The 13,140-nt window shown below is 41.7% G+C and overlaps 1 protein-coding gene across 1 annotated transcript; it reads right to left on the reverse strand.

Moving 5' to 3' along the window:
- Positions 1-7,157: 7,157 nt before the first annotated feature.
- On the reverse strand, positions 7,158-11,727 carry LOC309326588 (vomeronasal type-2 receptor 26-like). The gene is made up of 4 exons (XM_081835439.1): positions 10,873-11,727; positions 10,134-10,361; positions 9,480-9,606; positions 7,158-8,065 (listed from the first exon to the last, which is right to left on the reverse strand). The coding sequence occupies exons 1-4, from the start codon at positions 11,707-11,709 to the stop codon at positions 7,164-7,166; spliced, it is 2,094 nt and encodes a 697-aa protein (XP_081691565.1). The 5' UTR covers positions 11,710-11,727; the 3' UTR covers positions 7,158-7,163.
- Positions 11,728-13,140: the final 1,413 nt, after the last annotated feature.

The following is a 13,140-nucleotide window of genomic DNA, read 5'->3' on the forward strand; positions in this document are numbered from 1 at the left end:
AATGAGCTAAAAAGTAAATGGAGGAAGAGAAGAGACAAAGTAGAATTCTTTCACAGTATTCATAATCATTATGTGGAGAACCCTGTTAGTCAAATATGGCCTTTGCCAACGTTTCGGGGTTTGAGTGGCTCTCTCACACATATACAAAAGACAAACATGCAGATGGGCTGAAAACTGGGATCATCTCCCATTTGTGGTTTTCAAACCTTTGATTTGATGACTGGAGAGGGGCACTGTGTTTGGTTTGTTTTATTTTATTTATAAATCTTGTTAACACTTTGATGACTAAAGCAGGGCATTGTCATTGTGTCTATTTTATTGTTTAGGGAAGCTTTTAATGTTTGATGGACGATTGTATTTTAATATTTTGTTGGAAGCCGCCTAGATTGGTTGGAGAAAACCCAGCCAGATGGGTGGGGTATAAATAAATTATTTTTATTATTATTAAAAAAACAAAGCAAAGATTTTTTTTTATGTCATTGTAAAATTTGGCAGGGTCTTATACAATAGATAAAACTGAATGGGGGAACATACCATGCCCCAAACAGCAGATTTCCTAGACATTATCTGGTTTTGTCAGAATTGCAACTTGGATTAGATGCACATTTCTTCTCTGAAGTTTCGTCTTTCTTCTTCATGATGCACATGCCCCATCACAGAGCAAAACTGTGCTGATTCTTCTCAGACGTTATTTATGAACATTTATTTCACTTGTGAATAAGCTGCTAACTACTTTTACATACCATGCCCCAACAGCAGATCACCTAGACATTATCTGGCTATGTCAAAATTGCAAGCAATTTCCCGTTTCCCACTGCAACTCAATTCAGATACCCTCCTCACTAAGCAGAAATTGCTACATAACTAAAAACAGCTGGTGAGGTAGAAGCCCACTCTCCCATCAGAGGCTTTGGGATATCAGTGATCTAGATGTGTGTGTCAGACAGGGGGAGTGACATATATTTTTTCTGGTATTGCAACCTTTCCCCTTATTTAGGTTTCTTTCTTTCTTTCTTTCTTTCTTTCTTTCTTTCTTTCTTTCTTTTATAAGGATCTCAAGGTGGTGCAAATGGTTCTCCTTCCAATTTCATCTTCACCCTGAACTGACGCCGAGGAACCTGCCTCTTTCTCTATGCAAGCTAATAGAGGTATTGTACATAGGTGTCCTACCTGCGGAATCTTAAAGATATCCAAAACAGTAGCCACATAAAAGGAGATTTCAGAATCCAGTCCCCCAATGACCCCTGCCAGATAACTTTCAACATCACATATATAGTTAGGGACAAATTTCTTCACCATGGATAAAAGCAGCAGCGTGGCAAGGTATGTGCTCCTTGCATTGGAATAGCTGTCATATAAGTGAAAGCCCAAGGTGATGTTGGGTAGGATGTGAGGGTCTTTGTTGAGCTCCTTGACTGCAGATGCCAAGGCCACGATGTGCTGGTAACCCTTAGGCACCACCCTTGAATGAGAGTTGCAAACTGTTTCAGTAGGGACATCAACAGTTATTTCCTTTTACATACAACACATTTTACATACTCTCAGTCTATTCTACTGTTGAACAGCTCTTATAAAAAGAAAGTTCTTCTTGATGTTTATTTGAAATGTCCTTTCCTGTAACTTGAATACCCTGATTTAGAGCAAGAGAAAGCAAGTGTGTTCCATCTACCTGGTGACAGCCCTTGAGATATTTGAAAATGGCTATCATATTTCCCCTCAGTCTCATCATAGTTAAACACACCAAACTCCCTTATCAGTTCTTCATAAGGCTTGCTTTCCAGACCATCTTTGTTGCCCTCCCCTGTACATGTTCCAGCTTGCCAATATCCTTCTGAAATTGTAGCGATCAGAACAGCCTGTTCCCTTTTTAAGGAGGAACGGAAATATCCTAACACTGGACACAGGACCCAAGGTGACCAAGGTGGAATACAGCAGTACTATTACTTCCTTTGATCAGGACACTATACTTCTGTTGATGCAGATCCCTTCAACCTTTCCACATGAACTACTGACAAGCCAAGTGTTCCTCATCCTAGATTTGTGCATTTGTCCCTACTGAAATTCATGTTACTTTTGTCTCAGTTTTCCAATCTTTTAAGGTTAATAGTATCTAGAGCAGGGATTGCTAATGTGGGGTAACACACCTGAAGTCTGTTTCTGACTCTTACAACATCTCTGGTCTCTCTGGTCTCTCCCTGTAATGTCCTCGTATTCATAAGGCAGTGATGGTCCTTGGAATTCACTGAATTCTATATCTCTTAATAAGTACCTTTCAGTGATGAAACAAACCTTAGCCTAAGATCAAAAAATGAAACCATAAGAACCTTCATGTTCAGAACAGGTTTTTAAAAATTCATTCTTACTAATAGTCTAGTTCAGATAAAGTCTATCAATATTGGTTATTCAAACGGGCTCTCCCAGTCACACAAATATGTACACATTTCAATAAAATTTCTATTCATTTCCCTATCCAGAAACTGGAATTTATCCCGTATTGTCTTAATTCACAAGAGATTCCTGAAATTTTTTGCCCCACCATAAGTCCCATTCAAATCTAAAGTGGTTTTCCTCAGGTAAATTAGAAGAAGTTTGCAACACTAGGTTTGATCATTCCTCTGCTGTAATAAATGAGTGGCTAAGTTCTTACACAAGCTCTTCAGGCAGCACTGGTGGGGGTTCCTCAGAGAATGTTGCTGGAGAGGCGATGAAGCCACCATGGGAAACAATGCCACCAATGAGGAACTCTCCTGGCTGATGATACATGTGAAGTGGACTGTGTGGACCTTGGAGTCTGCATTTCTCTAGGTGAGCCTGACATACTTTGTAAGAAAACAGTTTCAGCAGCAAGACCACTAAAATCACCATTCTCAATTCAAAGGCAACAGTTTGTTCTACACAGAAACCACTATTTCTCTGGCAATAGTATAATTAACTTATCCAAGATAAAAGCTGTCTCATTTGAATGGTACTTTATTTACCTGAAGCGATACAATCTGGGAGTATCCAAGATCAGATTTGAGGCTCCCAGACCTATTTAAATTATTCTGGTTAATTTTAGTATCCTTTGCGTTACTTTTACCAGTGGCCACTGAAAGTCCACAGGGGTTTATGAGAAGCCACAGCTTTAATTATAGCCCTGTTCATAACCAAGCTGGAATGTAGTTATTTATTCAATGCTTGTGAACCCCTGTGGAATTGCAGAGGAAAATGTGTTTGTCACATATTCAGAACTATTGTGTTAATTTCCCTTTCAGTGGATAATAAGGGCCAGTGGTGTATTTGTGAAGTTAGACGTTCATAATAGAAGACCTTGTAAACAATGGAGACTCCTAAATGTAGTACGGAGTTGTCAGCATCTTGAAATTTGACTGAGTGGACCTGGATCCACATCAACCATGTGACAATGACCCCTCACCACTTTTCCAGGGGGGACAGTTGCGTTCCCTCACTCTCAGCCTCCTTCCCTGATGGCCTAGGCACACACATTTGCTGGCCTTTGGAGGGGAATTCTACTTGGCCAGTGTATTTCAAAAGGGACGGGGCTTTCCAACCCAAAAGGCACTATAAATGGGCCACTCACTGGTGTCTCTTGGAGGGCAGTGCCTTGCTGGTTGTAGCCATTGGCTGTTGTCTCGTCCGGCCTGGCAGTGTGGCTTAAAAGGGCGGTTGCAGGAGGCTCTCGCAGCACGGCTGGGTGAAGAGTGACACCCTCCCACCCTCCCTTATTTTTTCCAATCACAACTCACAATTCCAATCACAATTCATAACACACACATCTATACTAAAAATGCAATCCGTGCACAGCAATCAAAGTTTAATTTATATTTTTTGTGTTATTTCATTTATTTAAAAAGGAGATGATTTGACTCCTTCCTCCGCCACCAGCTGAGAACAGAAATTGAACCCTGATGGGTGCTGTTTGCATAGGAGCACCCTGAAACCAGCTGGATCAAATTCTCCCACAAACCAGCTGCTAAGCAGAAGTTTCTGCAGGGAACATGGTGGTGAAATAGACTGTCGCAGCCTTTCCACCCTCCACTCAAACCCTGAAAATTCTGGGTCACTCTGTGTATCCCACCCCATAATGGGACGATCTGTGCCTGTCTTTCCTGAACTTGGCCCAAGCAATGTCTATTTTTCAAAAGTGTGCATTACTTCCTTTTCAGCTTCATTGAATGAGCCTGGGTTATACAATCAGGAGAGGGGAAAACCTCTCCTTATTCACTTCTCCTTATTCACTTTTCCCACCATGTATAAATGCATTGAAACGGTGAATTAAATAACTGACTGTTCTGAGACAGCCAAAATCAGCTGCTAGAGGTGGCTGCCTCATGCTGTCTAATGGTGGGGATGGCCCTGAGAGGAAACCTGCCCAGAAAGGCTTGTTGAAAGGCTTCTAATAGCAGCCTTTACATCCTAATTCAAAGCAAAGATGGCTGTGTTTTGCAAGGGGGTGACACAGATGTGGAAGACAGAAAACACTTTGTCGATCATGAACTGGGCTGATGGAGGCAGGTAAATAAACAAACAGGGCCCAAATACATGGTGACCACAATGAGGCGAGAGATGCATGTGGAGGCAGCCTTGGTGGTCCCTTCAGAGGGACCCTGGGAGCAGATTGTGTAGAGAATGAATACATATGAGATGAGCAGGCCAATAAAAGAAATTAGTGACAAAATTCCACTGTTGGTGACCATCATGACCTCCAAGGGATTTGTGTCAATGCAAGCCAACTTGATGACCAATGGGAGGCCACAGAAGAAACTGTCCACTTGTTTGGGCCCACAGAAAGGCACATTAATAATATGAAACCCAATAGCACAGTGCCATGGAGGATCCCACCAGCATAGGAGGCAAGGAGAAAGGCCATGCAATGAGGCTGCCTCATGAGCAAGGCATAATGGAGGGGATGGGAAATGACCACATAACGGTCAATTGCTATGGCTACCAGCAGGAGCATCTCGTTGCCTACAAACACATGGACAAAGAAGATTTGTGCCATGCAGCTCTGGAAGGAGATGATCTGATATTGGGCAAAGAAATTCACGAGAGATATTGGGATGGCAAAGGAGGATAGGCAGAGGTCCAGGGTGAATCTGAAAGACAGTGATGCCAGAAAATGGCTGAGAAAATGAGAGTGTTGCTGATAGAAGACTCCAAAATTATCATAGTGTGGTCAGCAACTTGGAATTTGACTGAGTGGACCTGGATTCACACCAACCATGTGGAATGTGTGCAATGACCACTCTTTGCTGTTCTGTGGGATTAAAGCTGTGTCCCCTTCCTCTCAGCCTCCTCCCCCAATGGCCTGGACACACACGTTTGCCTACACTCCCATGGGCAAATGCCTCTGTGACTCTGGAGAGGTTGAGTTGGTGCCCCATGCCCTCCTGTATGACTCCTTTTATAGAGCCTTATGTAAAATCTCTCCTAATTCTGTCAGCCTATGTCAGCTGGCACCACATGGAGAAAGAGGATTCTTGAAATCTCTCAGACTCCACAGTTCATTCACACCCAGGTGAGGGTGGTGAGGATTCCCAAAGTTGCCGAGCCTGACTATCCAGCTTTTTGGTGAATTTTAATTCAGTGTCCAAATACATTCAGTGATGCTGATGTCTCTGGCTTCTTCTGCAAACTTATGCATTTTATTTTTTAAATATGTATTATGTTTCACTTCCACTAGGGCAGAGGCTGGGGATGTGTGGCACTCCAGATGTTGAGGGATTCCAAAACCCACCAACCCCAGCCAGTATGGAAAATGGTCAGCAATGATGATGGCTGTAGTCTAGTGATATCTGGAGGGCTATAGGCTTCCCATCCCTGCTCTAGGGGGCTTGAAAGCAGATAACAAGAAAAGAAATAATGTGTTTTACTCTGTTTTTATATCTGCTGCAAGCCATCCATAGTGGCTGGGCAAACACAGCCTGATGGGTGGGCTATAAATAATAAAATTATTACTATCATTATCATTATTATTATTGGTCCTACTTCCTTCCATTCCTTTCTCCACTTGAATACCTGGACCTTCTGCAAGGGGGGGGGGATAATCTTACAGACACTCATTAACAAGCATAGTTAGCTTGCTGTATAACAGTACAGATGTCTACTCAGAAACAAGTGAGATTTAATGGGCCTTAATCCCAGATAAGTGAGTACAAGCTGGCAACGTAGGCTCCAGTTTATGGTTGAAATTAAGAGAAAGCTGTGGCTTTGTGCCCTTAAGAGCTGTATAACAGGAGGTATAATTCAGAGGTTAAGCCTGGATTCTAGAAAGCTGAGCTCCATTATAGGAATACACATGCAACCTGAAGTCTCTCTGTCCTCTTTGATTCCACTTTCAATCTGATTAAGCTCTGGTTTACTTGTATTCTCCATTCATCATGGTTAGGTCTAATCATTCACACTTTCTTATCTAGTTCTATGAATTTCACCAAGGAAACCTGATTCAGAAAAAATCGGGGGGGGGGGGGAGGGAACCCACTTCAATGGGGGGTATATTATTTCACAATACAGAGATAATCTATAGAACTCACTGGCTTAGGAAACAATGGTGGAGACAGTGCATTTGCTTTTGGATATGGCTTGAAAGTTTAATCTCACTGTAAACAAGTGCTACAGTGACAATAAAGTATCTCTATTTCCCACAGGAATCTAGTTGGTCAGTGTGAGTATAGGCTGTCTTATGAGATGGGCCATTGGCCTGATTCAAGAGGATCATCTTACATCTCTATGATCTTGAGTATGGATAGGCTGACAATGAAATCTGACTGTGAGCAGTACAGAACAAGAGACCATAAATGAATACTCAAATATTCCGTGGCCTGCAATAGTACAATTTTGCATATCCCATTATGCTGAAAGCTGTGAGACAAGTTTGATCATTGAGAATTAAGGCTAGATACAGATTTGTTTACATGTATATTTTGATAAGAATTGCTCTGAATCTTCTTGTCAACACATGCTACAAGAGAATAATGTATGTGGAAATGTATGATTGTTTTCCTCAAAGCAAGTAAGTCAATTTTACAATGAATTTCCAACTATGGAAATTTGAACCCTAGAAAAAATTATATAAGGCAGCAGCTGAACATATATTTCCAAATGTTCTACTGTAAAAACAGAGAAAAACACAAAATACCAGAAATGACAGGTTTCTCATTTCTTTAAATTTTCTTCCTTATTAGCTGTTCCCTATTGTTCAGCTCAGGCCTCAAAATGATTATATAACATTTGGGAGAAAAGATGCAACCCAGCAACCCACCACCAGAGGCTAAGATGGAGAAGATCTCCACAGCCACCATGTATTTTCCCTTGGTGCTCAGGTAGGAGGGAATAAAGGACAGCCAAACACTGCAGAAGACCAACATGCTGAAAGTGATAAACTTGGCTTCGTTGAAACTGTCCGGTAACTTCCTGGCGAGGAAAGCCACAGCAAAACCTACAGTGGCCAGGCAGCTCATGTAGATGAGGACACAGTAAAACATGGCCACAGACCCTTCATTACATTCTAGCATTATTTCTTCAGTCATTGAGTGCATGTCCACATCTGGGTATGGGGGAGAGGTTGCCAGCCACACAGTACATATCCCTGCTTGAACTATGGAGCAGAAAAGGAGAATGGAGTGGCCTAGTCCTTTCCCCACCCATTTCCTCATCCTGGATTCTGGTTTTGTAGCCATGAAGGCCAAAACCACCATGAAGGTTTTTGCCAGGACACAAGAAACAGCGGTTGAGAAGATGATACCGAAAGCTGGTTGCCGGAGGAGACATGTGACCTTCTCAGGTCGGCCAATGAAGAGCAATGCACATAGGAAGCAGAGCAGGAGAGAGATGAGGAGAGTGTAGGTGAGGTTTCGGTTGTTTGCAATGACAATGGGTGTGTCATGGTGTTTTATAAATGTACCTAGTAGCAGAACTGTGATCAGGGAAAGGAAAAGAGAGAAGCAGGCTAAACTGATGCCCAAAGGTTCTTCATAGGACAAGAAGCTGATATCCTTGGGTAGACATGCATCCCGGTTCTTGCTTGGATAGTCATTGTCTGGGCATTTATTACAGTCATTCATATCTGGGGGGAAATAAATATATTAGGTCATACTGAAAAGTTTATTTTCTGTCTGAGAAGAAAAGAGCTCTAATTAATTCAATGCACATGTTTTGTACTGTCTGATGCTCTGTAATATGGTATTGTTGCAATCTAAGCTTTCTCTGTCTCATGGATATGCCAATAAACAACATGAGACCATGAGGGGAAAAGAAGTCCAAAGTATTTAATTCTGCACAGAAGGTTCAGCTGGGGATAACTCCCTAAAACAACTAAACATCATACAAAGAGTTCCAAACAGTTTTTTACATTTGGCATAAATTCCACACATTCCATTAAGTTTAATTTCCTATCCAATCGAAACACTTTGTTTCCCTCACCCCATTTCCTCCTAATGAACTTTGTTGTCTCCTTATGATTGGTCCAAATCACAGTTTAAACGAAGGAGTTTCCTCATGGTCTGCTAAAATTTTATTTCAGGATTAGATTTCACCTCAGTATTGTATTTCACTCCAGTTACCGAGAATAGTCTGACCACAGTCCGAGCATACTCAGTATGTCAAAACCTTATATGGTATGATTCTCTGTACAGTGGTACCTTTGGTTACAGATGCTTCAAGTTACAGACGCTTCAGGTTACAGACTCTGCTAACCCAGAAATAGTACCTCAGGATAAGAAATTTGCTTCAGAATGAGAACAGAAATTGTGTGGCGGCAGCATGGCAGCAGCGGGAGGCCCAATTAGTTATAGTGGTACCTCAGGTGAAGAACAGTTTCAGGTTAAGAACGGACACCAGAACAAATTAAGTTCTTAACCCGAGGTACCACTATATTTAATTACCTCAGTATTCTTGAATTTAATTGGTTCAGAGTTATGTGGTCTTGTAAGTGCTACAGCCAGTGCCGTTGCCATCTGAATGTTTATGGGTGCAGCCTGTGTAAGTCAGAAGGAGTGCCAAGTTCCCCTCTAGATATGCTCAGGATGCAAGATAGAAATGTGCAAAGACAAAGGCACACTTGGCCAATCCACATAATGATCAACTCTGATCCGGAAACCAATGTCCCCACTGTGGAAGGACGTGTGGATCCAGAACTGACCTCCACAGTCACTTACAGACTCATTGTTAAAACTGTTTATGGAAGACAATTTTATCCGGCTATGAGTGAGAAGAAGAAGAAGAAGAAGAAGAAGAAGAAGAAGAAGAAGAAGAAGAAGAAGAAGAAATAATGCTTTGAACCACATACCATCCAACTACTCTCAATGCATGGTCATTCTCATTTCATTGGCATATTTAGACTATCTGAACGGCAATGATCACAAAGAGGCAGGATCACACAGTAGATTATCTATTTTGAAACGTAAACTCAACTGTCCTTACAACAGCTTTCAATTATTACTTTTGAGTCTGGATCTATTTAATCTATTTATTTCCCCTACCATACTGGTTTGCAATCTTCCCCTCTGCACATGGGATGCAATCGTAGCAGCAAGGGGGCTGTCCCTCCTTCACTTTCTTGCTGGATCCTGGAAGACATCTCTCAGTACAGAGAGAAAGAGGCCGAGTCTATTACGTAAATGAAAGAGCAGAAGGATCAGCAAGAGAACAATGAGTTTGAAAATCTTCATGTTCCTGGGCCCCTCTCTATGATGCAAAGCTGAGTCAGTCTTTCAGCAATATGTATAATGGCTATATTTTTTTAGTAGTAGTAATGGTTGAAGTGATGTCATACTCCCTCTATTGTTCTGGGATGTATGGGTTTTGTGATTACATAGCAGTTCCCCACTTTTTAGCAAGAAAGGCAAAATCTTGGGGCTTATCTATCCTCCTTTCTTCACTTAAAAATCAGTATTTTATAATGTTAAGAAATATTTATAAAATATTCATAAATATAATAAAATAATATATTTGCCTTTATTCCTTGAGTGACTTCTAGCAGTAAGCTTTTGGCTCTTAATGTGGTACTTGGATGCTTTGGTCATATTCTACACAGTAACATGTAGTTTAAAAGACAATGAGTAGACATGCAGGTGAATATTCATTGCGTATGCAAGAATGAATCTCCTTGGAATTATCTAATTATACAGTCCTACCTGATTAAACCAGCTGTTCCATGTTATGGCATCTTCATCAAGGATGAATGATGGGTCTGGAGAAGCCTGTGGATCTATCCTCCCAACACTCACTCTTTGCAAACTTTGGTTGGAGAATATAATCCAATTGACAATATTCAAGCTAGATACCACTTCACCATTCTGGTTGATGAAGACCACATCTCCAGCTGTATTGTTAAATGAGATACTTCTCAGAAAGTGATGGAGCTAGATTGAAAACAGAAAAAGCATGTTTGTAAAAGGCTGCAGTTCTAATACATGGCTAAGGTATCTTTATCCTGTGGGCAGGACCTACAGCAAGTGGTGGGTGGTGATACAGTCAACTGTGAGTGGAGTCAGGTCCAAGGATGGAGAGACCACCAATTTTCTCTCTCCCACATCCCTCACTTCGTTTTAACAACCTTTCTTTATCTCCCCCTCCCCACACCACTTTCCCTCTGTCCCTCTTCATCTCAGGAGACACCACAGTAGTGTGCAACCACATGCTCCGAGGGAGGATTTTGTGCATATGGGATAAAGAGAATGCTAAACATTTCTCTCGATCATTACCGCTGCTTCTTATCTGTGAATGCAGTAACATATTAGTGGTCTGCAAACTTCTACCATGGAAGTGATTTTCCTTGTCTGAGATGAATGAGCAAGTTGACAACATTTTGGTAACCCATATCTTGTGGGGGTATAACAGGCCTCTTCCAGTTGAGGAAGTTTAGCCTATTACCTGCCAAAACTGTTGATTCTGATTCTTCCCTCTCCCTCTGTATGCCATTTCTCTGTGCCTGAGTCTGGATGAGAACATCGCATGTAAAGCATGGGCCATGGCGTAGACAGCACTATGGATGCTGTAACTGTGGCCTGTCATGCTCATTTCAAAAAATGATCCGGGAAGGCTCTCCAGCTTCTCTTCTCCGGTGCAAATATTCCCCTCCACCTTGTCTGCAGTCATATCTGGAAATACACATTCAAAGGCCTGTTGCCAGAAGTCCCTGATAAAACCGTCCCCATCTGTGCTGGAAGGGTTTCTGTGCACAACATATTGATGGAATCCTGGTGGGTTTCTGAAGTGAATTTCAAAGGATATAGCGCCATTGAATATTCCTGCATCCCAGTTCCTTTGAATGACTAATGAAGTGAACTCAACATGGGCCGTTATTATCCATACTTTACTTTTTATATTGTATGTCATGCCATCATGTACTGATAGGTATGGAAGCCATCTCAAAATTGCCATGTAATAAGATCCTCCATAGGCAATTATTATATTAGCTGTGCTGCTAAAAATTTTATGATTTATACTTGCCCCTTGTTCTAGCATGCCATTTATTTCAGAAATAAAACTTAAATTGGGGATTCTTTCTAGGAATGCAAAGCAGACACCACTCTTGGTAAATATTGGGGAAATGGTTTGCACAAATCTTTCTCCGTTGTCATTGTCCATTGCAATGACTCCAATCCATGTCCACCTGAAATGCAGAAGCAAAGAGAGAATTCCCTCATACTGAAGGGCTTCTGAGGTTGCCATCTGGTAGAAGGGAAGCCCTGGGCTTTTATCATTCATCACTGGAGCAGAGCCATAAATGAGCTAAAAAGTAAGTGGAGGAAGAGAAGAGACAAAGTAGATTCCTTTCACAGTATTCATATACATAATGTGGTGAACCCTGTTAGTCAGATATGCCCTTTGTCAACATTTCAGGGTTTGGTGCATCTCTCTCATTTATACAAAAGACATACATGCAGATGGGCTGAAAACTGGGATCATCTCCCATTTGTGGTTTGGAAACCTGTGCTTTGCTGAATGGAGAGGGGCACTGTGTCTGTTTTTTACTATTTTTATGAATCTTGTTAACACTTGATGTATGGAGCAGGGCATTGTGTCTACTTCACTTAAAAACAAACAAACTTTTTTTATGTCATTGCAAAATTTGGCAGGGTCTTGTACAATGGATAAAACTGAATGGGGGAACATACCATGCCCCAAACAGCAGGTTTCCTGGACATTATCTGGTTTTGTCAGAATTGCAACTTGGGTTAGATGCACATTTCTTCTCTGGAGCTTCGTCTTTCTTCTTCATGAAGCACATGCCCCCTCACCCAGCAAAACTGTGCTGATTCTTCTCAGACTTTATTTATGAACATTTATTTCACTTGTGAATCAGCTGCTAACTACTTTTACTGTTCTCCTGTGGAACTGGATTGTATCTGCAGTTTGCCATAACTTCTCTGTATCTTTAATTATGTTGGGTGTGCTAAGGAGGAATAGTTATTGTACTGGCTCCTACCTGTAAGGTTTTTGTAGCTGTAAGCATTTTCCCACACTAACCCAGCAGCTTATTTGACATGCCTTCCTCACTAATTTTTCCACTGGCGCCTAAAATCTTATTTCTTTTATCCAGTAAGCAACTCCCCCCCCCCTTTACTCAGCAGCTCAATTCAGATACCCTCCTAACTAAGCAGAAAATGATGCATAACCAAAAACTGCTGGTGAGAGAGAAGCCCACTCTCCCATCAGTGGCATTTGTTATATACTGTAAGTGATCTAAATTTGTGTGTAAGACGTTAGAGTTACATATTTTTTCCAGATATTGCAGTAAAGGTAAAGGGACCCCTGACCATTAGGTCCAATCATGACCGTCTCTGGGGTTGCGGTGCTCATCTCGCTTTATTGGCCGAGGGATCCTGCATACAGCTTCCAGTTCATGTGGCCAGCATGACTAAGCCACTTCTGGCAAACCAGAACAGCGCACAGAAATGCCATTTACCTTCCCGCAGGAGCGGTACCTATTTATCTACTTGCACTATGACGTGCTTTTGAACTGCTAGCTTGGCAGGAGCTGGGACAGAGCAACAGGAGCTCACCCCATCACGGGGATTCGAACCGACGACCTTCTGATCGGCAAGTCCTAGGCTCTGTGATTTAAGCCACAGCACCACCTGCATCCCAACAGGTATTGCAACCTTCCCCTTTATTCAGGTTTGTCTGTTTGTCTGT

This window comes from Podarcis erhardii (genome assembly GCF_964252035.2).
Source record: "Podarcis erhardii genome assembly, chromosome: 13".
NCBI lineage: Eukaryota > Metazoa > Chordata > Lepidosauria > Squamata > Lacertidae > Podarcis > Podarcis erhardii.

What these genes read in the sequence shown, in the direction of transcription:
- LOC309326588 (XM_081835439.1), bottom strand. Translation starts at nt 11,709, where the DNA reads ATGAATGATAAAAGCCCAGGGCTTCCCTTCTACCAGATGGCAACCTCA. An exon ending in AGAATCAACAGTTTTGGCAG is followed by an intron (nt 10,362 to 10,872) that starts GTAATAGGCTAA and finishes TTTTCAATCTAG; the next exon opens with CTCCATCACTTTCTGAGAAG. An exon ending in GAAGATTGCAAACCAGTATG is followed by an intron (nt 8,066 to 9,479) that starts GTAGGGGAAATA and finishes ATTTCCCCCCAG; the next exon opens with ATATGAATGACTGTAATAAA.